General features: G+C 39.2%; 1 protein-coding gene across 3 annotated transcripts in view; it reads right to left on the reverse strand.

Annotated features, from left to right (window-relative positions):
* Positions 1–1,712: 1,712 nt before the first annotated feature.
* Positions 1,713–26,614, reverse strand: part of FNIP1 (folliculin interacting protein 1) — a 127,813-nt gene continuing 102,911 nt past the window's right edge. For all 3 annotated transcript variants that reach the window (XM_075601193.1, XM_075601191.1, XM_075601192.1), the window contains 5 exons: positions 24,735–26,160; positions 24,085–24,253; positions 22,541–22,738; positions 21,232–21,347; positions 1,713–6,160 (listed from right to left, as the gene is read on the reverse strand). In XM_075601193.1, the coding sequence (XP_075457308.1) occupies positions 6,082–6,160; positions 21,232–21,347; positions 22,541–22,738; positions 24,085–24,253; positions 24,735–26,160 (1,988 nt within the window). In that variant the 3' untranslated portion in view covers positions 1,713–6,081. The remainder of the gene's footprint in view (positions 6,161–21,231; positions 21,348–22,540; positions 22,739–24,084; positions 24,254–24,734; positions 26,161–26,614) is intronic.

Below are 26,614 nucleotides of genomic sequence, written 5' to 3' on the forward strand. Positions count from 1 at the left end.
ATTTGGTTCTCACCACCAGTTGAGTAGGATAACTATTGTTGATGGAGAAAGGGCAATCAATTCAATACAGTGTTTCCCTCTCTCTTATCGTTTAACATTCTTAAAGAATATAGCGAAAACTCAATTTACTTTCATTTTCAGATGATTTTGCATTGTTAACCTCACACTTTAATAAATAGGCATCATATGTGTAACCCCCTACATAGAATATCAAAGAAGGACAGGCTCTCAAGCAAATTACTGAGAATCTAAAGAAAGGTTCATGTGATTGGCTATGAGGAGAGGAGGAGTTGAGAGGAGAGATTAAGAGTACCAAGCAAAGTACGGTTAGGAGGATAGCGGTCCCTGTACCAAGGAAAAGTGGAGGCAAAAAATCAGCACACAAGTATAACCATCTCAGTTCTACAGGGTTGGAGCGGCCACGGAGGCTAGTTGTGGTCATAAGTTGCAGCTTATGTTCCTGGAGTCGTGGGTCACTCCAGACGGGTTCACATCTGCAACCCTATAGTACCATTGACAGCACATACAAGTTTCTCAAAGCTCTTGCAAAGAAACGAGCTCCAACGCTGGGCCCACAAGGGCCCCTTTGGTGATACAGAGCCATTGGGACCTGAGGAGAGACACCGAGGGGACAGTAGCACAGCGATACAAATTGTTAGAACGGTTATTATAAGTTGTAATACGTGGTGTACAGGAGGCTCACGAGCGAGGACTGCACAGAGATTATTGTGTTGGTGTAATAAAACAAACCCTTCCTATTCAAAGAGAAGTGTCTTGTCATACAGTATGGTCTGATGCCAGCCAGGATCTTCGTCGGCTGCGTAGTTTTACATACACACAGGGGAGTAAGACTCGGGCCCCCATCCTAGTATATGTCTAAATCAGTCTAGGGGAATAAAGAGGGGGTTACATATGCCAATTGAAATAATACATCACTTTAACTTGTCAGTATTATAATCTTCACATTATCTTACAAGCTTCTCCTGTGCAGCCCCAGTTCACATATAATAGAAAGCTTAGAACTGACCTGTGCTCCATCCACTATACACTAATTTCCAAACATATCACCTATAACAACTTTAGTTATGCCATTTAGCCCCCCCCCCACCCCCACACACATATATACTCCCATTTAACCAACATCCAGTATAACCAATGGCCAACCACAGCAAACGATTGTTTATCTGTAGTCCGAGATATACTGTAGTTGATAGGAATCGTCTAAAAAAAAATTCAAAGTACATACCCACCGTATTTATCTATAATACTCCACAATGTAGTTATTGTGCATAAAGCCTTCAACACTGACGCATTGAATTTTTACATCCACATTTATATAATAAAATGTTGTTCATTTAAACATGCGTGCAGAAAAAGTATTTACATGAACAGTTACATGCATTTGCTTCTCTAAAATGTAAGCCTAAATAATGGATCCACCATTCCAAAAAATTAAATTCAGTAGTTGAAATGGGAGGTAATTTTGAACCCTCTCGGGCTTGATGTAATGCATTTTGTATTGTGAAAGTTCTGGGACATGGAAGCCACATCTGTGGCCCTGTAAATAGTTTAGTTTAGGGTGGAGTGGCCTGAAACACGTTTGTCAGTGCTTTTCAAGGCCTCTAAAAAAATAAATCAACACTTCAGCAACATAAAAAATAAAAATTAAATTATAAAAAACAAACAAAAAAAAAAAAAAACACTGCAGCAAATACATTGACCGACTGTATTTATTGCACAAAGCTCCCCATAAAATTGGGAATGGTTAATATAATACAGTGCATAACATGAAAAATATTTACACAATAGAGGAAGACAGCTCTGTACATTATACACAATCTAAATAATTTAAATTAAGCAAAGAGACAAAAAAAACCTACATTTTCATATCAATCCAATAATTAAAACACAAGAAGATCAGAGGATACACACATTGGGCGAGTTGATGCTTCAAGACAGGCAATTAAGACATAACAAGAAGGTTTGATTACCAAGATTTTGGTCAAGTGCATAAGGCCTTCTATTGCAAGTTACAATGAAATACTTAGCACCGATTTAAAACATCAATGCTAAAATAAAAAGTGATATCCCAATAGCTTTAACCCTTGTGCATGAAAAGCCTGTTTCACAGGGGTAGCCAACTCCAGTCCTCAAGAGCTACAGTACGAACAGGTCAGGTTTTCTGGATATTCCAGCAACAGCACAGGGACAGTCGAAGACTGAGCCACTTGATTGAGCCACCTGTGCTGAAGCAGAGATATCCTGAAAACCTGGCCTGTTGGTAGTTCTTAAGGCCTGGAGCTACTCCTGCTGTGTCATGTTGATCTGTAATGTATTGCAGGCCCAAAAGAAAAATCAGGTTATATTCCTTCAAAGCATATGGGTTTGTGAAAAATATAAAATTACACTAAAGCAAATGTTAAGTGGACAACAGTATGCAGAAAAAGAATAATTATTACCACAGTATTTTGTTGTAACATGTTACAGTTTTACTAAATAGTTGTTTTTTTGCTTTTCACCTGTGATACAGCTATATATTTACATTGATAAATCTGACTTTTTAATATTGTTAAAAAAAAAAAAAAAAAAGCGGCCTTTTTAACATTCCACTTGAAGTACTGTAAGTGGTTAAGAGAGGTCAACTCCAGGTCCTCTACAAACATAGGCGTATTAATAGAATATCTGGGCAAGGAAATAATAATTTTTTGCTTTACAATGCTATTTTTAGATTAAAAAAAAAAAAGTGTGAGAAATATGATACAGTTCGTATTTATTAAAAAAATAAGTCTTCTGACTTCTCACTTACACAATTTAAATTGTGAGATCCAAGATTAATGTTGTAATCTGCATTTTGCATTTGCAATTACACAGTATTTACACTTTGAAAAGAAATATATACAACATTGAATGCATTAAAAAAAACATAATCTGGTTCACCTGCAGGCATTTATTATTAGGATCCTGTGTAAACGGATTGCATGCGAGTAAGAAAATAAGATTGCATACTGTAGGACAGACTTCTATAACAATTTGTTTTATTTACAGGTGCAAATTCTGATTACCTTCCACAATGGTGTTGCAAGGATTTTGTATTAAATGCCAAAGTCTCGATTGAAAAGCAAGACTGCAGTACAAGAAGTATATTACTAATGTAAGCGCACACATGGTGCACCAGACAAATTGCACAACCTCTTGTCCTTTCACGTGTTATTGTGTGGACATTTTAAATAGGATTATGGAACAGTGAAGGAATTCATAAATGCTATATAATTTCATGACTTGATTTTTATTTATTTAAGAGCTAATGTGCTAATGTGCTGCTTTCTGGAGACAGGACATATTCTGCTCAGTAAGCACAGAACGACTCCTTACACAATGAGATGCGCTTCCAAATCTTAATGATAGAATTCTGGAGATGAAGCTCTAGGACGACAGGTCAGGGAGCACAGTGGTTAAACCTAAAGGCAACAGTATGGTTATGTAGCCCAGTGCAAGGCTAAAGTGGTTCTAAAGTGGTTACATTTTTAACCCTTTGCTTCCTGAGACCTGCAACACATTACAGGCTTCTCTGGCAGCCAAGGTTTTAATTCCCTATACAGGCAGTCCTCGTTTTACAACACTGACTAATAATTCTCCCTTGCTTGATCAGAGTCACGAACGCCACACTCCTTCCCAGAGTGCATGTAGATCTGCTTATCTGATCAGCATCCCTCCTTATACAGGCAGTCCTCGTTTTACAACGCTTCGCTTTACAACGAATGGCTTATCCAATGCTTACCTATGTTCATTTTTACAACGCGAAAAAGGCTTATCCAACGCTCTTAGGACGCTTTGCAAAGTTGTTTATGTGAATATAATATATATATATATATTATACTATATAATATATTTTTATTATATATTATGTTATATTATATATATATATATATAATACAGTATATGCACTATATAATTTATGTGTGTGCTGCATATCTTATTGTCTGCGTAAAATATTTTGTGTATTTTAGCATTAAAAATGCCTTCAGGAACGGAACCTTTCATTTAAACAGTGTTCCTGTGGGAAAACGTGTTTCGCTTTACAACGTTTCGCTATCCAACGCCATTTTGAGTAACGCATTGTGTCGGATAACCGAGGACTGCCTGTACTACTCTATTCTGCACGCAGCACGTGATATAACATTTCACAGGTAAACAACACAACAGAGGACTGATTTTTTTCCCTGGGAACTTCGAGAAAAATTCTTGTTACGTTACAGAAACAGCAGTGAGGGGAAGGTACCGGGTTGTTAGCATGTAGACGACTTTTTGTCATAGTGAAGTAACTAATGTTCAGTAGGGTAGAAATGATTAAAGGCTATTTAATTACACTGGCATGTACTGTATCATTTCTATTCTACATTTGTTAATGGTCGTGGATTTATTTTTCAGAATGTCTGTCTTTCAGAAATACAAAGCTGTTAAAAAGGTTAATGTAACATGCATGATAACGTGAGATTCTCCTTAAACAGCTACGGCCTAGTTGATCAGAGAGTGTATGATATTTAGAGAAAGCATAGAAAAGAATTTCAAGGCACATTAAAGACCAGAAAATAAAATCTTCAACGTGAAGAGGGTTTTTGTCAAGGAAAAAAAAAGATTTGATAAAATCTGTGTTCAATAAACTCCTATTGCCAGAAAGACCCATAATGCATCAGGGAGAAGTAATGGACAAGGAGTAACAGCACTGTTCCTATAGTGGGAGACATCATTGTGTGCTCCTTATGACCTTCAGCAGAATACTTTCTCCCTGTGCAACAAATACTCTAGCTCTAGTGCAAGGAGTAAATATGCCGGTACATTTTAAGATGTACAACACTATGCCCCTGAATATTGCTATATGTGAGTGAAGTAGTATTTGTTTATGGCAAAGGAACACTTTGCAGGTCTTCCAAGTAGCAACGGTGGTAATGGGAGGTACAGTAGTACAGAACACTGACAAAATGTTTTTATTTGTATCCACAGGTAAGGAATCTACCACAGACACGCCTCTACATAGCATCTCAAACAAGCTTTTACAGGGCCTAGTGCAAGTATGGGAGCTGCCAAAACTAAATTAGCCTGATGGATAATCGAAGGGGGGTATTGTTTTGCAAGATATAAGCCAATTAAGAACACTCAAACTGGAGGCATTTCTACCACATTGCTCATTGATGACATTTTGAGCTTTGCATTTAATTTTTGATTTTAACCTGAGAGAAATTAAATGCTTGAGATTGTGCACCCCCCCCCCCCCCCCAACCCCCACACACTAACTCTTTGGTAAAAGTCATCTATATTGATTCCAAGTAAGAAAACTTGTAATATTAGAGGTAATATTTGAATAATTTTTGCAAACACAGTGACAATTTAGGAAATGTATTTCCCTCCTCAGAAGACGTTTATGTCTTTTTGTTTTAATGATTCCTTTTGAAATTCCTTCTGCCTATTATAACACACATTTTTGAACAATAGTTTCCAGCAGTAAAAATGAAGGTTTGGTTGCACTGCTTAAGTGAAATGAAATTACAATGCAAATATTTAGCCACTCTCGGCATGTTTGTTCATCTCCTCCTAGACAACTACTGTATTTACAAAATACATTTCTTTCGTGAAATGTCCTTATTTCGATTGACTCTGTATCCAAATTAGTTCAGAATCAGAACAAATAGCCTGTGAAACGGTGGTATAAAAATACTAAAAGAACCCAAAACAGGATCACTCCTAAAAATGAGCAGGCTTCTTCTTTCTTGTATTGAGACGTAGAGACATTTGGGTTAGATATTCGAATAAAAGTTTCACTGTCATTTTCTTCATTTGCTGTGGGCCCAAATCACTTTAAAAGTACAACTCCAAATTAGTGTGAACATAGCATCTTCACCCTTATGTTTGATTATCTTCATCGGTGCAGGTTTACACACATCTGTAGAAATCTAAAGGAATTTTGTACAGTTTTAAAGATGAATTCTGTTCCACTGTCTTTAGTAAGTGCTGGAAGATGTGCAATGCAATGTCCATTGTCTTCCCATTGTAATCTCACAGATACAGTTCAATTATGTATTCCCTTTAAAGAAGGATCTGAGCAACATATGGAGAGTGGGTGCTGGCAACGGCAGCCAGCAAGGGAAGATCGCTGGATTCAATTCTGAAAAACAAACGCATTAAAATACAAAGTTAGAGCTTTCGTATTCAAAGAGCAGATGTTTTGGTTTCTTGTACAGCGACAACTTGAAAATGACTTAGAACCTTACTATTAGCATTGCCCATCTAGTAGTGGAGGGGATCAAGAGACGGGGGCAATAATCTTGAAAAGAGCAGCACCAGATTTATTATAGAAAACAAAAAATGTCATTATACAGATAGTCAACGTTATTGCACTGCTTATTGTGCGGTAAGGCATGCTAATTGTGCAGTACAATTGTACAACTCATATTGAATTCAATTTGCAAATAGTCCCGTGATGAGTTAAAACGTGCATTAACGGAAATGTGTTATCGTGTGGTAACAGGTGTAATAATGTTGGCTATGTATGCCTTAAAAATTTGTTCCAAGCCCCACTGGAAGGTAAAAAAATAAAAATAAATAAAGATGCAGTACCAGCTAGAGTTGTGATGAAATAAAAGTGCTCTATATACAGTATGCACACAGCGCACCGGAGGTTAATAAAGAAATACGCAACACCATGTACAATAAAACTATACAGCCCAGAAGGTGATTATTTAAAATCACCAATAATGTGAATGAGGCTCAAAAGAGACAACAAACTGTAAGTAAAAAGTGTAACACAATATTTATTGATACATAAAAAAATACACACGAATAAAAAATGTATAAGGGTAATTACCACTAATGGCACTATCACTGAAATAGTACAGAAGGATGTAATAAAAAAACCAACGTGAGCACAGACCGACAACTCAACAATAAATCAGTTGTGAACACACTCGCAAACAAAACAAACAGATAAACCACAATGGGGGAAGCCAAGATACTGACCGGGAATATTGAAAAGTGGGACTGCTGTGATCTGTGCTGGTGTAACAGTCCAGCCTGCACCGATCAACAGCTGATCTTCCGTCCGCTTCAGCTCCTTGGCTATCTGGCACCAGCCAATGGGTGGGCGCGCTGAACAGCCTCACGTGACCTCTATGCGTTTCGCAACAGCGTGCTTTGTCAGGGGGTCACGTCGGAGGTTGTTTGCGCGCATTACGTATCCCCTCCAGCCAATGAAAATCGGCTGGTATGGAAATACCCACTAGCACTAGCACTATGCAGCAGGCAAAATAAATCAAATGTTGCTACGAGTGCTTAGATCAAACTAGGGGAAGGAAAGACAGGGCAATCGATGCCAGATAATGATCAAAAATTAATACATGTATAAAATGGTGATACAAAAAATCAAGTGCAAATAACACCACTTTAAACAAAAATAGCAATATAGAGTATACTGTCCTTAGAAAGTGCAGCTCCGACACAGGACTCAGACCAAATCCAACCAGCAATCGACGAAGAAAACCGGTGCGCAAATCTCATCAGGACATAGAAGAAAGAAGTGAAGACACCAAATAGTGCAATATTGTCAATTACAACAATGTGGTCAATGTTGAAAGCTCTATAAAGTTTCCACTCACGTGTACAACGTGATATTAGGGCGTTGTGGTTATTAGAAGTTACCAACAAAGTCCAACTCAGTAATCCCTAGGGTGAGTCGTGGATTACAGAGTGGAACTTTGTTGGCGACATTCAGAGTGGAGGACATCACCAATCAGCCCAGTGTATGCTGTGACGGCCGTGGAGCAGATGCTGTTGCTGTGAAGAGTATTGTCTGTCCATATGACCCAGGGTGGTCTGAATGCCTACCACAAAGACACTTATGTAAGTGGAATACTTTGTGTTTTTAATAATAAAAGCAATATTATACTATTTTGCTTTTTCTCCTTCGTATGTGGATTTCCCTTCCTTTCCTGTGGAACAATATCGGTGTTGATCTGGAGCATGTATCTGGATAAATAAAGTTGGTAACTTCTAATAACCACAACGCCCTAATATCACGTTGTACACGTGAGTGGAAACTTTATAGAGCTTTCAACAATGACCACATTGTTGTAATTGACAATATTGCACTATTTGGTATCTTCACTTCTTTCTTCTATGTCCTGATGTATAAAATGGTGAGACTTATAACCATAACCAACAAGGAATAACAATAATAAGCACAAAGCCTTAGGGCGCTCCTACACAGGAGTGACTGGGAGTACCTCCACGCATCCAGTAGCAAGGGGCTTATTCTACTTGCCAACGTTTGATAGCACGAGCGCGGCGTCTCTGCTTCCATTTCTGTTTGGGACTTTTTTTTTACGGATTTGAACTTGTTCTGATCATAGGACCGAGTCCACCACTCCCTTTGAGAGGCTTGCAGCATAGATAAGACTGTATTTTTATGTTCCCATCAAAAGGTGTATGCTATCACCAGATGGTTGATTTATAATGTTTAAATTGATTATTTTAATCAGTTTGACATTTATACATCTGGTATATATTCATCTGCTACACTTTAGCACCTGGAACTTTTTCAGATAATAGAGATTATTTCATTGCTTTTTCTCGTGGATCATATTGTTTCCATTAGGGATTTCCCTGTATATACGGTTTTCATACCATTTTTTGCCATTATTGGTCCAGAGATATTGTTTGATTAATCAATTATGATGGATGAAATCAATAATGATACCACCAATACTAGTTTATTCCTCACGTTTGGAGGAAAAAATTAATAGAAGTGAACAACTAGGTCCCATGTATTCGGAGGAACATACCTTAGAAGATCCCGAAGTGGGGGGCGTGCGTGTGACCCCACTGAGAAAATTACATAAAATGCCCCTATCGCCGCCTCGTTTAGCCCTAAAGGACATCAGATAAGCCGGGGGAACTAGCGGGGATGTCCTCCAGGAAGGTGGCGAGCCGGATCTTTCCAGCTTCAGCCACGGGCAGCAAGTGGCACCAGAGAAGAAGAAAAACAAAGATGGTGCCGCTGAGCTGGGCGCACAGGAGCGGACACCTTCAGACAGTAACAAAGGCGAGAGGCAAGATACGGATTTTGAGGGGGATATCACTATAAGAAAGGCCACACTAAGAAATCAGGCAGAGAGGGCCACAGCAGATGAAGAGGCAGTGGGGGGAGCTGCTTCTGACAGAGAATGGACTATGGCAGAGGGAGAGACAGTGATTACTAAACAGGACCTCCAGAACATGCTTAAAGAAATGCAAGCAAGTTTTCAGTTAGCTCTGGACAGAGCTGTAAAGGAATTTAAAACAGAAGTCTCTGTACTAGCTAAAAGAACTACGGAGCTTGAAAATAAGATGGACATTTCCTTATAAAATCAGGTAAATACTGACGATGAGGTCCTGCGGCTCAATGATGAGATAAGTGAAGGGATGGAATGGATGATATGGAGAACAGGGAGTGAAGGCAGAATTTACAAATTCGGCATGTCCCTGAGTCTGTGTCCGCGGAAGCCCTCCAGCCATATCTTAAAAAAATGTTTACGTCAATTGACCCTCAGCTGCAAGATGGCAATCTTATGATGGTTAGAGCTCACAGAGCCTTGAGGCCGAGATTTGATGACCCCAAAAGAAGCAGATATGTGGTCCTAAGGCTCCATCAATATGCAACCAAGGAAAGGATTATACAGTAAAAGCCTGCAGAAACAGAGGCTCAATTGAATTTGAAAACAACTCCATCCAAGGATTATAGAGAGAGAAAAGAGAGAACGCACAATAGTATAGTACGATCTAAAATTGTATTGCACAACAGTATAAATATGGATATTGCACTCACATTCCAGGACCTGTCCAGGATGACAATTGAGAAGAGGGCTACGATAAGTAATGACGGTACTTTATGAAAAGGGTATTCGCTACCGATGGGCCTTTCCATTCCGCCTTGCAGTCAACCACGGTGGCAGACAGATCTCGATCCGGTAGCCCGAAGAATCAGCATCTTTCCTCGCAGCGTTGGGTCTGAACCCCAAGGATGGATTGAGCCAACGACAAAGACCTCGGGGCAACCATACAGATGACGATCGATCGGCTGAGGGTGCAGTAGCCGGGAGATAAAAGACCCAAGTCCGTCTGTGCCTTTGGGAGACTCTTGTTGAACCACTCTCCTGTGGTACTCTAGAACTTTGGAAGATTTAACCGGAATCTTCGGCTGTTTTCTCCAATTGTCGATCCGTCTACATACGATGACTGTGAGAAGCCTACATTGGTCCTATAACTGTGTTTGCTCCCACTCAGTTTTTTCTTCCCCTTTTTAAAAAAAAAAAAAATCCTTATAACCTTTGTAGGTACTGTTTCATCAGAGGCTTGGAGTTGACCATCTATATCTTGGAAGCTGGTCTGCTGATCGGTGGAATAAACGATAATCGTGCTGTTTGTGAGCCCTGGCTTCGGCTAGGTTGGAGGTGCGATCAGGGGACTAAAAATAGAGGAAGGCGGGGTGTGTGGGGTAGGAAAAAGCCCTGTATTCCCAACATCAGGGCCATATGCTCGTCAGGCCAGGCCACAAATTACGGATGAGTGGGTGGTTACACTCATCTTTCTTTATAGTTTAATTTTTGTTTTTGGTGTTTTTCTTTTATTAGTATCCAAGTTCCCGGAGGGGTAAAGTTTCCTTATTATTATTTTTTCTACTCCCACCTGTTCCCCACAACCATCAATCTTTTATGTTCACAACTGTCACATGAGAGAGAGACATGACATTGGGTATGGCTAGACAAGCGCCATTGAAGTTAGTATCCATGAATGTTAAAGGCCTTAATTGCAATAGTAAGCGCAGATTAGCCCTAAAAGAATTTAGGAATCTGAAAGCAGATATTGTCTTTCTACAAGAGACACATTTTGACACCCAGGAGCCCCCAAATACTTTCAGCGGGACTTACCCATAGCATTCTACTCGTCTTTTACCAGTAAAGAAAGGGGGGTTGCAATACTAACAAAACGGGGTATTCCGTTCCAGCCACTGGAAATCAAGAGGGATAAAGGAGGGAGGTCCCTGGTGCTCCACGAGCTTCTCTCAGGCCAACAGATCATGCTAGTAAATATTTACACTCCCAATGAGGGTCAAATTGATTTTTTAAGGGAAACACAGCAACTGATCCTGGGAGGTGATTTTAATATGGTACCAGATCCAGACATGGACAAGTCCACTCACTCAGAACACCCACACTCTGCAATGACCTACAGTGTAGCAAAGAAATTTAGACAGCTACTCAAAGAATATGGCCAATGGGATGCCTGGTGTGGCACACAAAGGACAGAGGGACTATTCTTTTTACTCGCCTCCACGACTCGTATTCGAGAATTGATAATATATTTGTATCCCCAAGTATCTTGGAAGTATTGGTCCATTCAGATATAGGGCCCATTACATGGTCAGACCATGCCCCGGTGACGATTTATTAGGACGCAATCATTCCATTGGAGGTTGAATGACTCACTATTAAACTACCCAGAGATTAGTACTCAAATTGGAGAGTCACTTAAAAATGATTTCCATATTAATAATGGATCTGTAGAATCAACAACAGTATTATGGGAAGCGCATAAGGCCAGGATTAGAGGACAGCTCATTTCAATAGCAACGTATAGAATGAGGATAAAAATAGAGAAACAAAGAACTTTAATGTAAAAAATAGTCCAGTTAGAGTAATCACACAAGAAAAATCCGTCAAGGAAATGCTATAAAATTTCAGGCAAGAATAGAACTCAAGAGCGTACAATTAAAAGAGGTAGAGAAGAACCTGAAGTGGACTAAACAGATGTATTATGATAAAGGAGATAAGGCTGAGCGTCTGTTGGAAAAATAAACTCAGAGGGATTAGGTCAAGAACTTCGGTCACTGCTATTAGAATGAAAGGAGGGGAAGCGACATACAATCCCTTTAAGATAGCAGAGGAATTTGCTAAATTCTATACGGACCTCTATAATCTAGATAGCTCATCCCAAAACCCCTCAGATCCCGGCCTTGTTGCAGATAGAGGATTATTTTAGAGAATGCAAACTTCTGAAATTGACAGAGGAAGACCACAAAATGAACTCGGATAGAGCTAACAAGGGCGGTTGGCTCATTGAAGCCATCAAAGGCCCCTGGCCCAGGTGGTTTCTCAAATTTGTATTCTAAAAATGTTATAGGAATCCTAGGACCATGTTTACTAGATTTATTTAATGATATTCGTAGTGGAAAACAAATCCCTTCACAGATGACGAAAGCCAATACAGAGTTGATCCATAAAGAGGGTTAGGACCCTTTATGTTGTATCAGCTATAGGCCAATCTCACTACTTCATACGGACTTGAAAATTTATAGTAAAATCCTAGCTAACAGGTTAAACCCAATACTTCCTGGGTTAATCCATTATAACCAAGTGGGTTTTGTGAGCGAACGCCAGGCATCAGACAACACAAGGAAAATTATCAATGTGATTGAACAGGCTCACAAATCCAAAGTGAAGGCAGTGTTGTTGAGTCTAGATGCGGAGAAAGCGTTTGATAGGATAAGATGGGATTTTCTACATAAAATGCTAGAGGCATTTGGGTTCTGTTTTTTTAAAAAATTTTTTACAGGGGGTCCACGCCATTTACCAGACACCGACAACTACCCTGAAAATCCCAGGAGGGGAAAGGAACCCAATAAATAAATAACAATTAAGAATGGAACTAGATAGGGGTGTCCCCTTTCTCCTCATCTTTTTGCCTTGACAATCAAGCCTCTTGCGGCAACAATCAGAACCTTCCCAAATAAACAAGGGATTAAAATAAAAGATGAGTGCTATAAAGTATCACTCTTTGCAGGTGATATCATTCTTACCATTTCTAATCCTCTGGTGTCCCTTTCCGAATTTACAATCCACCCTCCGTGGATTCGGAGATCTATCAGGATATAAAGTAAATGTAGGAAAGTTGGAAGCGTTAAACCTAATGCTAACGGAAAAAGAGGATCTCAAAGGCCACTTTGACTACAAGTGGAAAAAGACCAATTTAAAATATTTGGGGATCCATCTCACTAGACACTACAAGTCACTATATAAATATAACTACCCCAAGCTTTTCTCTAAAATAAGAAAGGACCTACAAGCCTGGGAATCCCATTGTATCTCCTGGTTGGGGCGCATTACTGCAGTTAAGATGAATATCCTCCCCAGACTTCTGTACTATTTCCAGACATTACCAATACCTGTTCCGCATACAACTATAAAAGAGATTCAATTTGAATTATGCAATTTATCTGGAATCATAAACAACCATGAGTAGCCAGATCAATTATGTTGGAGTCTAAGGAAGGAGGCAGTCTGGCAATACCAAATATTTTAAAATATTATATAGTATCTCATTTGAGACAGATGGTGTACTGGCACTCCCCGGGAGGGACTTATGCTTGGGTAGATTTGGAGAGATCGCTAAAAAGCCCGGTCGGTCGGCCTTCTTTGCTATGGTCAAGCCCCAGGGTTGGTACTGGGAGCAACTCAGACCCGATGGCAATTGGATTCTCCCTAAAAATCTGGCAGCTAGCATAAAAGAAATATAAAGTTATGTCAACCCCATCCAGACTTACTCCCCTATTTGGTAGCCCAGGGTTCCTGCCGGGATTCCAGGGTTAGGGTTTTGAATCCTGGAGACAGAGAGAGATACTAGAGACGGGAGATCTATTAGAAAAAGACAAGCTGATGTCTTTTGAAGAATTGATTAGAAAATATGGTCTAACCCCAACTGAGATGTTCAAATATATGCAGGTCCGACTTTTTGTTCGACAGCGTTTTTATGGGGAGGACTTCTCCGGTTACACACGATTCAAAGATTTGTGCAAAACAAAAAAATACCAAAAGGGTCTGATCTTACCTCTCTACCAGGGGTTAACCCCTCAAAAAGATACCCGGACCATAAATATATGGATCAGTGGGCTCTGGACTTCCAGACTGGAATAACAAGAGAGGACTGGGAAGATATTTGGGACAATGCAGGCAAAACCTCTATATGTACAGTAACGAAGCAGAATATTTAAAAGAAATTGCTGCATTGGTATTACACCCCCAAGAGGTTAAGTCAAAATGTTCCCGGAAGCTACTGATAGATGCTGGAGGGGTTGTGGACAGATAGGGGATTTAGCACATATTTGGTGGTTCTGTCCAGTTATGCAGACATATTGGAGGACAGTTCTGAAATTGATAGAAGATGTGACGGGGATTAAGATGCCGCTAGACCCAGTCCTAATTATCCTGATTAGACCCATGGATGATGTGAATCACTATACAGTCAAATTGATTTTGCATATTTTAACGGCACCTAGATGCGCTGTAGCAGCAGCGTGGAAGAAAACACGTCCGCCCTCCAGAAGACAGATAATTAAAAGGGTTAATGATGTCCAACTAATGGAGACACGTAATTTCTGAATCATACCACAAGAAAGTTTGATAGAGTATGGGAACCTTGGGATGTGGGATAAGGATCTGATTGTAATAGAAACGAGGATTTGGGAGTGAGGAGAATATGATATGTGGTTTATAAAACTATGTATGTGATGTAATGTGACTGTTGATGACTGTAGAAATTGTGTTACAAAATGGCTGTCCTCCCCCCCTTTTTTCCCCCTTCTGTACTACTCCCCATTTAGATCTTGAAAATCTCAATAAAAATATAAGTTTAAAAAAGAAGATCCCGAAGTGGATCTACCATCAAGGCTCTATGCCTTATCCAAATTGTTGGAACAGGAAATTTGAGCGTTGTGCGATACAAACACTTTGGAAGAATATATCAAACATAAGAGTACAGAGAGGGTTGAGGATTATTAAAAACTCCACCGACGGTATCAATAATCCTGAATTAGTCACCATATGGGAAGATACTTTAGAATTATGTTCAGTAAAGCTCATGAAATTCCTTATAGGGGAAAGAAAGAAAGATCTAGACCTTTTAAATTCCTAAATTCTTAAAATTAAGGAAGAAATAATAGGTCTACCTACGTTGGACAAACTTCCCAAAATGGTGGAGGAACTACATTTGAAAATAAAGAAGTATGAGAATGGGATCATGATTGCTAAGAACAAGAAATTCCTAAGGGATAAAATCGGTTATGTTAAAGAAACAAAACATTTGGAACATGAAAGAAGGAGACAATGGAGTAAAATGTAACCATGCCCATTCTCCAAAATCCATTTGGTCTAAAAAGGATAAAAATAAAGAGAATCCCTCAGGAGCGTATCCTAAGGTAACTTTCTCAAAACATCCTGATCAACAAATTACAGACAAGGGTAGGCCTAATGGTTTTTATCCAAAATAAATCCACCTTTAAGACCCACCTTAAGACACACTTGCTAAAAGAAGCATATGAATAGCACTGTGGATATTCTGAACACATGATACATAAAGCTTGGCCCCCTGCAGACGCACTTACCAGAACTCCCTCCTACTGTCTCTGTACGTTCTCCCTACCTAACAATTAGACAGTAAGCTCCTCGGGGCAGGGACTCCTCTTCCTTAATGTTACTTTTATGTCTGAAACACTTATTCCCATGACCTGTTATTTATATTATCTGTTAATTATTTGATTACCACATGTATTACTACTGTGAAGCGCTATGTACATTAATGGCGCTATATAAATAAAGACATACAATACAATACAACTACGTCTGCATTGCCCCAAAGGCGGACAGCCAGATGGGGCTCCCCAAGAACTGCTCCCCTCTGCACAGGACCAGCGTGCTAAGGGTTAACATGCGCTTGTACTTTGTGGAACGTCAACCCCACCCATTGGAATGTTAATGAGCCAAGAGGACACAATGAACTTTTTGTTCACAGCTGCAACAGATTCAATCTCAACCACTCCAGTGAACGTCTGTGTTGCCCCAAAAGCAGACAGCCTTTTGCGCAGCCAAAGGGTGTGAGCCTTTTGCTGCCGTTTCGTGATGTTAAAGCTGTTCTATTTCAATCTGAAACTCACAAGCCCTTTGTCCCCTGTACCCAATTTTCCAACTCTATCTGTCCATGAAATGTCTGTGAATTCACAGTATAGCCCTGTTCTTTTAATGTAACCATGTATTTTTTATAACTCTGTGCCCAGGACATACTTGAAAACGAGAGGTAACTCTCAATGTATTACTTCCTGGTAATTTACACTTTCAGGGTGATTTATGGGAGTGTCTCACTCCTCCCTGCTCTGACACTGATCCCATGGCGACAGAAAAAATCTTTGTCCAGCCCTGTGAGTACAGTCTTGATTGGTGCACGCCCCCCCTTCCCCCCCCTGACGGCCGGGTCATGCTGACGTCATCATGCTGTATTGCCAGGGATTTAGACCTAGATGTCTGACGTCACTAGGGGGCGCCATAGGGTAGCTCTGACGTCATCAGGTGGGCGTCAACATCCTGGTTATGTGGCAGAATGGGGAGGGGTGAGTATCAGGGGGGTGGTATATATTTTGACTGTTTTCATGTGTTTGGTAGCCTTCACCTTGAGAAAGGCAGTATTTGACTGCCGAAACGTTGGACTTTATGGCATATTAAACCTCCTTTTGAGTAAGACCTTGTGCCTGCTTCTTCTTCTCTTTACTTCCTGGTAAAACATTTTTTATAAATAAATAAAAACTTCTGGTAAAAAAAATCAGTTTCATGAATTAGAAACCATCTCTAGTGATAGCAGAGCCGCAGACAGATTTCCCGGGGCCCAGGACTACAATTCTGACCAGTTGTGGAACAAGAAATTCACCAACTACGTAGTCAGACATTTAGGAAGGCTAATTTAAATTTGAGTTCCAGTGAATTGAAAAGTATGAAAAGCCTACTAAGATCTAATTCTAACATTATATGAGCAGCTGATAAGGGAGGAGGCCTAGTGTTGCAAGATAAAGAAGAGTAATGCCGAGAGGCAGAACGTATGTTATTAGATGAAAGTTCCTATAAAAATTTGGAATCAGATCCAACCAAAAACATCAATGCACTCCTTAAACAATTACTAGAGGGAGCTTTGGCTGCAGGCATACTGACGAGATTTGAATTTGATTTCCTCCAGGTCGCCCTATCATTTCAGGCATCAATTCCTTTACTTCTAATTTATCTCAATATTTGGATTTTTAATTACAAATCTTCTGTTTCAGCACTTCCTTCTTATTTGAAAGACACCACAGCGGTGTTATAGGTTCTGGATGGGTTTGATTGTAATGGAAATTATAGGTTGGCAATCTTGGATGAACAGGCTTTATACAGCAGCATCCCTCATAATAAGTGAAGCCACGCCATTGAATTTTTCCTTGCATCTAATAAACGGTTGCCATCTATACAAAACTGAATCAATTCTCAAATTCATTGAGTTAATTTTAAGCCATAATTATTTTATGTTCAAGTCCAGTTATTATTTACAAATATTAGGTACAGCGATGGGGACTACTTTTGCCCCATTGTTTACCAATTTATACATGGGCCACTGGTAATCTTTATTTGTCACATATGTACCTCCTCCAAAGCTGAAGCTGTGGAGGAGGTACATAGATGATATTCTGATGATCTGGGAGGGAGATGAGGAGTCTTATTTGAGCTTAGTCAGTGTCCTGAATGACAACTAATGCAATTTGAGATTTACTGGTACTGTATCAACAGCACCACTAACATCCAATTTTTGGATCTTGAAATCTTTATATACGAAGATCAAATACATACAAAGACCCACTTTAAGGACACTAATGTGAATTCATATCTCCACCCTACCAGCTGTCATGATTCTAAATGGGTCAACAATATACCATACAATCAGTTCTTAAGGCTGAAAATAAATAGTACCAATGATAAGTATTTTTTGGAACAAGCTCAATTTCTTAAAAATAGATTTCTTCATAAAGAATATAAAGAAGATTTGATAGATCAGTCCTTAGAAAAAGTTAAAAAGGTAAAATGTTCATCCCTTTTGCAATATAATAATAATAATAATAAGAGTAGAACAGTAACTGTTCAATCAACAACAGATATTAAAAAGAAGAAAAAAAACCTTTGGTAGAACACCTAGGTTTATCACACGATTTAACAGGGCACAAAGTACAATCAAAAAGGCCTTGAATAAACATTGGAAAATCCTGGGGCCATTGCTGAAGCTTAGACCTGATGTAATTTTCAAAGGGGCTCCAAATTTGAAGAGCATACTTACTCCAAGCCAATTAAAGTCACAAAAAGAAGAACCCATGAACATCCCAACCCAATAGGGAATAGTAGGAAACTAGAAGTGTGGCAGATGTAAAGTGATCAAACACATGAGAACAGATAAACATGTGACATCTACAGTTACGCATGTTAAATATCCATTGAAATGCTTTATTAATTGTCTTACGACAGATGTAATAGAGTGCAACTGTCGTCTACAGCAGGGGTGCGCAAACTGGGGGGCAGGAGATTTTTATGGGGGGAGGGACAGGCGGTTGCAGAGGTCCTGTGCTCTTCCCCAAGCCATTCAAATGAAATGCCGGGGGATCGCGTGAGGCCTCTGCAACAATAAAACTTATCGGGATTCAGACGCTGGGACGCGTCTCATTGGCAACGATGCGTCAAATTACGTGACACATGACAGGACCCCGAAGCGTCATTTGACGCAGCAGCAAGGCAGGAGGGGGGGAGGGGCGAGCTCCGGAGCAGGCCAGACAGGGGGGCGCATCAGTAAATGTTTACGCTCCCCTGGTCTACAGTATATTGGGAAGACCAAGCGCTCATTAAAAAAACAGAATATTATTAAATCTTCGGAATATTAAAAATATCCCGAAATTGATGGATTAGCATTTACCACTGACACCCCTTTTAAAGCATTTCAAAGACATGCATAACTGTGATCCTGGCCAAGTTAAATGCATGGGTATTGATCATATGACTCATGCATTGAGACAGGGAGACAGAGACGTCTAATCAAAAAAAGAACAATTCTGGATTTATACTTTCAAATCAGGATATCCAGAGGGTTTCAACGAGCATGTGGAACTCACACCTTTTCTTAAACAATTGTTCTTTAATAACTGTTCTGTAGATAGACGTTTATAGCTATAGAAGTCTCTTTACATTTATCTGTTCGCTGTAGTTTAGCTTTTTAATTTTCGTTTAGTTTGCATTAATATGAACCAGTTTTTATTTGGCCTGTCAGTCAGTTTTTTTTAGCATAATAGATTAAGTTTATTGTTTTGGGTAATGTAATAGTTTCATTCATTTTTATATGAAGATTTCTATTTGGATCATTAGCATACACATTTTATATGTATACACACATGTCTAAATGTATGTATATGTATTAATATTATTGTCATCTACATGTTTATATTATATGCTTTTTGCACTATATAACCACGTTTATAGATATATCAATTTATGTTTATACTATACATGTATTCACTTTTAGTACAATCTATTGATATTATATATTTCATTATATTATATTATTATGGTTCTACATATTTCAATTCTTATTTGTATTATTTATAATTACACAGAATTATCTTCAATATATTGTAATGATACTATGTGCTCACTATTTTTGTGTATTATAATCATACATTAAGGTGAGCATTAGTATTAGTTTGTTTTCTTTTAGGCATAAAGACTAATTGTAAATAAGAGACGACAATACATGTTGACAACACATTTATATTTAAAACGTATCTTTATTACTATAGTCTCTGATATCTATCACATTTATAACATCACTATCACATTTTAGTAAAGTTATTTTGTTCTCATAGAGAACGTTATACTGTATGTATATCACTGTTTAGCAGAGTACACTTTAGTTAGTATGCACTGTCTAGCACTATGGTTGTCCATACCACATTAGTAGATGTGGAAACTCAATGTGCTTATATTATTTATTATTATTTGTATTCCTTGTTGGTTTATGGTTATAAGGTTCACCATTATATACATGTATTAATTTTTGATCATTATCTGGCATCGATCGCCTTGTCTTTCCTTCCCCTAGTTTGATCTAAGCACTATAAAATAATTTCCCTTAAGACATGTGAATGTGCTCACAAGTGATATTCTTTATTGGCTATATGCTAACGTGAAGGTTTTTTGTTGCCTTTTTCACCCACCATAACTTAAAATGTATATGTTAAAACCTACACAGCCTAGAAATATTGCAAAGCAAGTATAAACCAACCTCACACTGACGATACCCATCAAGGTTGAAACATGTCTGTGAGTTGTTTGACTTGCTTTTCTAGTCTCATGCTGTGCTTAAAAGCTGTGTGAACGGGGATGCATCTGCTTAAATGGGCTCCATGTGAATGGATATTCCAGGCAAAAGGTGACACTCATTTGCATGTAATTTCCCAGAATCTCTTGCTGCAGTGGGAGCACTGTATGCAAGGTGATAATGGTTGAAAGGCAGGGCTGCATACCTGTCGAAGACATGTGAATGTGCTCACAAGTGATATTCTTTATTTGATATATGTTTATTCTGGTCATAATCCACCCATACTATACAGAGAGGGAAAAAAGTGGGGAATGTTCAACTGTTTAAAATTGTATGGTTGATTTTTAGAACTAAAGTAATTTTGCGAATGGGTAAATTAGAACTACCTGGGAGTTTCTCATTTTCCTTCTAATACGCATCAAAATAGCTTTTGGTGCCACTTATGAGAATAGGCTGACTGTGCATTAAACCTCTTTACAATGCTGGCCTTTTGACCTGGAATATGTTTTTTCTTACATTCCCACAAAATAAGTCTAAAAATTATATGCAATTGCAGATAGGTTGGCAATTCTACAATGACTATAAAAATATCTGGGTAAATAATGGGGACAACTGTAGACAACGTTTAAATTCACAGTCTCATTGCCCATAGACATACAGTAGGATATTATATTTAACACAGAGGGTCGGAGGGGGGGGGGGTAGTTGGGGGCACTCATGCACTCAAGAGGTTAAACACATTAAATGCAAGAATTTACATCTCCATTTCCTTGTTCATCTGCTACTGTACAATTATCTTTAACCACGGGACAGTTTGTATTAGCAGATGTGCACACCGTATGAGCATTGCCTGTTGCAATACACAGCTGGTAAGACCATCAGCATGGATTGTCTGTTGCAATAAAATTGTGAATAAGGGACATTGTAGTTCAGTAATATAGAATCATATTTCTAAGGATTATGTTTTAACTGGTTATATGGTGAATTAATTTGTTGTCTTACCCCAGCACCATGCTCAGCTCCTTCACATGAACTCTTGTCTGGCCTTTAAGATATTCAGAAAGCATTTTGCTTTTGAAGTAGAGCTCCTGCAGCCGACCTTCCAAGTGCATAATGCACTGAAGGAAAACAAAGATCAGATGCTGGATTAGTTTTACTGACAGAGCACATAACAGTACAACTATTTAGACAGTTCAATTAAATTGCAAAATGGTAAATTATTCCTTCAGTATTGTAACTTTTTTTCGGATACATTAACCTAATATTCCGTGAACTTGGCAAATTAAAGGTGCAGGCCTGACTACTTAAATCAGTAGTTTTCAATTTTTTCTTGGATTAAGGAATCCTATAACTATATTGCGAAATTCTGCTGAACCCCAACTCTCTCTAATAGCGCGCCTGATATCAGATGCATTGTAAGGAACCCCAAATCTCTCAAATAGCGTGTCTCAGATCAGATGCATTGTAAGGAACCCCAACCCTCTCTAATAGAGCGTCTCAGATCGGATGCATTGTAAGGAACCCCAACCCTCTCTAATAGAGCGTCTCAGATCGGATGCATTGTAAGGAACCCCAACCCTCTCTAATAGAGCGTCTCAGATCGGATGCATTGTAAGGAACCCCAACCCTCTCTAATAGTGCGTCTCAGATCAGATGCATTGTAAGGAAGCCCAACCCTTTTGAATAGCGCGTCCGAGATGAGGAACCCCTGTTGAAAAACACTGACTTAAGTTGTAATTGAGAAGGAAAGAAAGTAGCCACTGTGTATACAGGTGTCCAGTTGCAATAGTGCAAATATAAATGAGTACTTCAGTACTACTTGACCTGAGAGAGTGTAAAACAATTTCTAGTCTAAATAAAAAAGGTATCACCTAATATTGAAGTACTCATATAACTGGTTTTGGATAAAGTTCAAACATTTAAAAAAGTGTAGTAAGCAGATCAGATTTACATCTTGTGCACCCTAAAAAAATTAATTAAAAAAAAAAATAATTAAAAAAAAATAACCAGAAGGCAATACCAACACGCTTTGGTACGGCTGGGTTTCTGAAAAGCTCTGCAATAAAATGTCCTAAAATTAATCTATAGCACACTTAATGAAGTTTACAAAAATGATGTCTGGCCCTTTTTTTTTTTAATGTTGTATGTACAAGTTACCTACGTTTCAGTGAGCAAAGCTTAAAAGGGGAAAGTATGATATACCTATGTTAAACCATCCGTGGAACACTAACATTTAGAGTACTTTGCCATGTTTGTGGTTTCTGTAATTGTGGCTTCTCAAAAGCTAACAAAAACAAGTGTTCATACTTACAAAGTTTGCAGACAAGTTGTGCTTGTAAAGCTGAAGAGTGGAATGAAGAAGACTGGAGACAAGACTGGATACCAGCACCTCCTTGCCCAGTTTGTTATCTGTTGTCCGTCTTTGGCTACTGGCCACCTGCACAGACCATTTATCCACGTCTGCAAGAATGCAGACAGCCTCCGCAATGGGCTCATCCAAAACTGGATGCTTAAAGTAAAAAAAATATTCTGTAAGTTTAGGGACAGATACATTTTATGACATTCTACATGATGGTCTATATGCTATATAGAAAAAATGACATTACAAAATATGTTAAATCCAAAACAAAAGGTCACGTTCCTTGCACTGCTTAGTTGACTACTGGAAGTATACTAGAAAGTGTGTGTTGAAGATATGCAATGTATTACAGAATGAATCTGAAGAAAGGGTGAAGAGTTCAAAGTTACTCTTCAAAGAAAACAACTTTGTTGCATACCACTATTAGAAAACATAACGTTCAATCAGTGCATTTTCAAAAATATATCATCACAAAAATACCAATAAAAGCAGAGGTTGGTGGGGGGGCCCGGGGCGGGGGCAGGGGGGGGGGGTGGTGGGGAAAGAAGAACAGTGAAAATTATCCCACAGTGGGGAAGGGGTTCATAGGCTAGTATTGGGATTAAGGTGATTGGTACACGCCATCTATAGAGGTAATTTCTTCCAAATAAGAGGAGTGCGGATGTTCACATGAAGAATATGTGCTCCTCACAGATATGACTGGGACTGGCTGAGAGACCAGGGAATCTTCATCCATTGATATGCACATTTTCTTTCTCCTCTCTCTGTGCGTCAGTAAACGCCACTCAGGGCACATATAGTGGGAAACAGTTGCCCACTATATGCGCCCTGAGTGGCTTTTACTGACGCACAGAGAGAGAGGGAGTGGGACTGACTGTTAAGAAGAAGCAGACTAAAGATACTTATAGCAACACCCAGTACCACACAGGCCTGTGTGAGTACATTTTTTGTCAATCCCCCATCACCCGTGTTATTTTTATTGTTGGTCAGGCATTGTTTTTGACCCCCGTTTGCGCCCCACTTATTTTTCTTTTCCAGGTGTGTGGACCTGTGAGACGTGAATGTGCTCACAAGTTATATTTCTTGTACACCATATGGTTGAGGTTTTTGGCACTTTGTTACTCACTATAACTTTCTTTGTATCTGGTTATAGCCACTACCAGCTTCACATTGCATAGCCTGGAACCAACCTCGCACTGATGAAACCAGCTGTCTGTGAGTAGGTTTACTGGCTATGTACTTCTTTAACCCAGGCTGTGTTGAACAGCTGTGTAAGCTTACATGTTAAAATGGATATGAAGCAAAAAGTGACACACTGCGAGTAATCATGTGCATGTCATTACTCAGAATCCCGGGCTGCAGTGAAAGCTTTGTATGCCGAGAGACTATGCGGAAAGACAGGGTTATGGACCTGTCTCAGACATTCAAATGTGCTCATGAGTGTTTTTTTTTTAATGGTTCTTTGTCTACTGATTGTAAAATACAGCATTACCTACCTGTACGGCATGTGACAAATCAGACATCAGGCGCTGCCTTAATTTATCCTCATTCCCTATTCCTTGCAGAACAAAATCTGGTACGTAGGATGAGCAATAGCCACCTAGCAAAGACCTTCCAAAATTGGCAATGTTGGGTTTAACAGAGTTTACATCCACCAATTTTGACCTGCAAAACAGTTATGTATTAGATTGTGTAACAGACTGCAACATTTCCACAATGGCAACATTTAAATATTGTCCTTGTTTTCTTGTCAGTACAACTACTATGCACATTGTAAAAGGAATATTCTACCGAGTGTGTGGTAATTCCTATGCTACAAGCAACTTGTTACAGATGCTACAGATGCTCAGAACCCTATATAGAGTAAGGCTGCGCTTATAGTGCCGGCGACAGCAACGTCGCGTCAAAACAAATGTATTGCCACCGTCGAGTCCGCTTATAGACGGAGAAAGGTCATGTAATAGGACCGAAACATCGATATACTAAATAAATCACTTGGTTTTTTTTTAATTCTTGTAAGTGCTTAGATATAGATCTATCTTTCTATACACACATATACATGTTACACTTTATGTTTTACAATGGAACATCACATTTAGTACATTGTGTTCTGCGACAAACATGGGATATTAGCTTAGGTCCTCACCCGGGAAAAGCTATTTCTTCTTCCTCAATCCAGTCTTCTTGGTCAGCCCCATAATAGTTGATGCTCAGCCTAGGAAGCTCGTGGCCCATGTCTTCATTTTCACTGTCACCTAAGGCACTGTCTGAACTCTCATTTCTCGGAATGTCCCAGTCAGTGCCCACGGCAACTTTCTTTTCAGAGTCCTCTTTGTCCCCATGGGGGACACATGCAGAGACTTTGTCTGTTTGGTCCTGCTCTGCAAAGCATTTTTTGCACAAATTCTGATGGACAGAATTAATAAAATTACATGACTGTTTATTATCTTTTGTGCATGGGCTGTTCGAAAATTCTAAACTACTGTCACTATCAGATCTATCTTTAGTCTTTTCTGTTGGAATATCCTCAATAATCCTTGTTTCAATAGAACCATCCTCAGGGAAATACTCGTCAAACATGCTTTCGTCTGGATGACACAGGTTCCAGTCCTGGTATTTGCTTGCCACTCTGAGGAGCTTTTCAGTTGACCCACCAACATTTTTTTGGTCCTCAGGAGTTTCTTTTGCTTCACTGTTCTGTTCAACGGCCATTGTTCTCTTCTCTTGCCCCGGTTTAAGATTATGCTTGCTAATCTGATCAGATACTATTCGGCTTCTAGTCTCTGTATCCGAATCCGGTGACATGGAATCGCCAATTAGAAAGGTCACCTTGCTCAGAGAATGGCCCGCACCACAAGGCATTGCAGCAGAAAGGGTCTTATCTGGAGGCTTTTTCTCTACAGATATTCCGTTCGTTCTTATTCCTTTGATTAACAGGCTTTCAGAATCCAGCAATTCATCACCCCTCTCCACTTCAGCTGTTGGCTCCAACCCTGTTACTGCCAAGACACACTTCTCTATCGGAGCTGATCCTGTGCTAACTACCGTCTCTATCTTCATATCAAAGCAAGGTCTTGATTTATCTTTGTAGAGTTTAGTGTAAGCTGATTCTTCTTGGCAAGCAGCATGGGACGCTAACTGGTTTCCTTCTGAAGTTGTTTCCAGAAACTCCTTAGTTGTGCTGTGGGTATCTACTTTTTCTTGAGTGGAATCATCATCTTTTGCATTCTGCTTGTCAATAAGAGGGCACTTGCAGCACTGGCACTTACTGTTAGGAGTTTTGGCTTCATCTGAATCTCTGGATAACAAACAGCCCTTGTTCTTGTGCATTGTGATGAGAACATAGTCAGACTCCTCTACCTCTCCTTTCTGTAGAATGGTGGTAATGACTGTACCGGGCATAACTATGGCCTCATCTTCTCCATGCTCCAGTAGATGGGTCTCTTGGAGTTCAGAGCACCTGATGAAGTAGGTGAGAAAATAGAGCAACCTCTGCACAAGATCCTGGCGTTTGCCAATCACCACTGTTCGTGATAACCGCACTGGAGATCCAATTGCTCCATATAAGTCTCCTGTGAAAACAGATAAAACATGTTAAAAAAAGAACACAAACAATTTGTGTACATTAAAAATGAATTCATCAAAGAACATGAAAATAAAAATTGGTGGTAGAAAAAGGCAATTAAACTCCCTTCACCTTATGAAATTCCCTACAAAGTGGAAGAAAAATCCTACTGCAGTAAATAACCTACAGATTAAATGTTTTATTCAGGGCTCTCGTGCCCAAGTATTTTTAATTGTTATTATTGTAAAACACTAAACTAGGAGGGTCCAGCGCTCTCGGTGTTATCTTTGTGGGTGAAGAGGTAACCAATCCTCGGAAAAGAAGAACAGCCATCTGTTTGGGACTTTCCTGCAAAGGTTTTAAATAATTTATGTTGACATTTGGACTTTACATGATCCTTTTTTGGATTCTCATTAGATTATTCTGATTGAGCTTTAGTGCCTGGGGGCACTGTTATTATA

This window comes from Ascaphus truei, chromosome 5, assembly GCF_040206685.1.
Source record: "Ascaphus truei isolate aAscTru1 chromosome 5, aAscTru1.hap1, whole genome shotgun sequence".
NCBI classification, from domain to species: domain Eukaryota; kingdom Metazoa; phylum Chordata; class Amphibia; order Anura; family Ascaphidae; genus Ascaphus; species Ascaphus truei.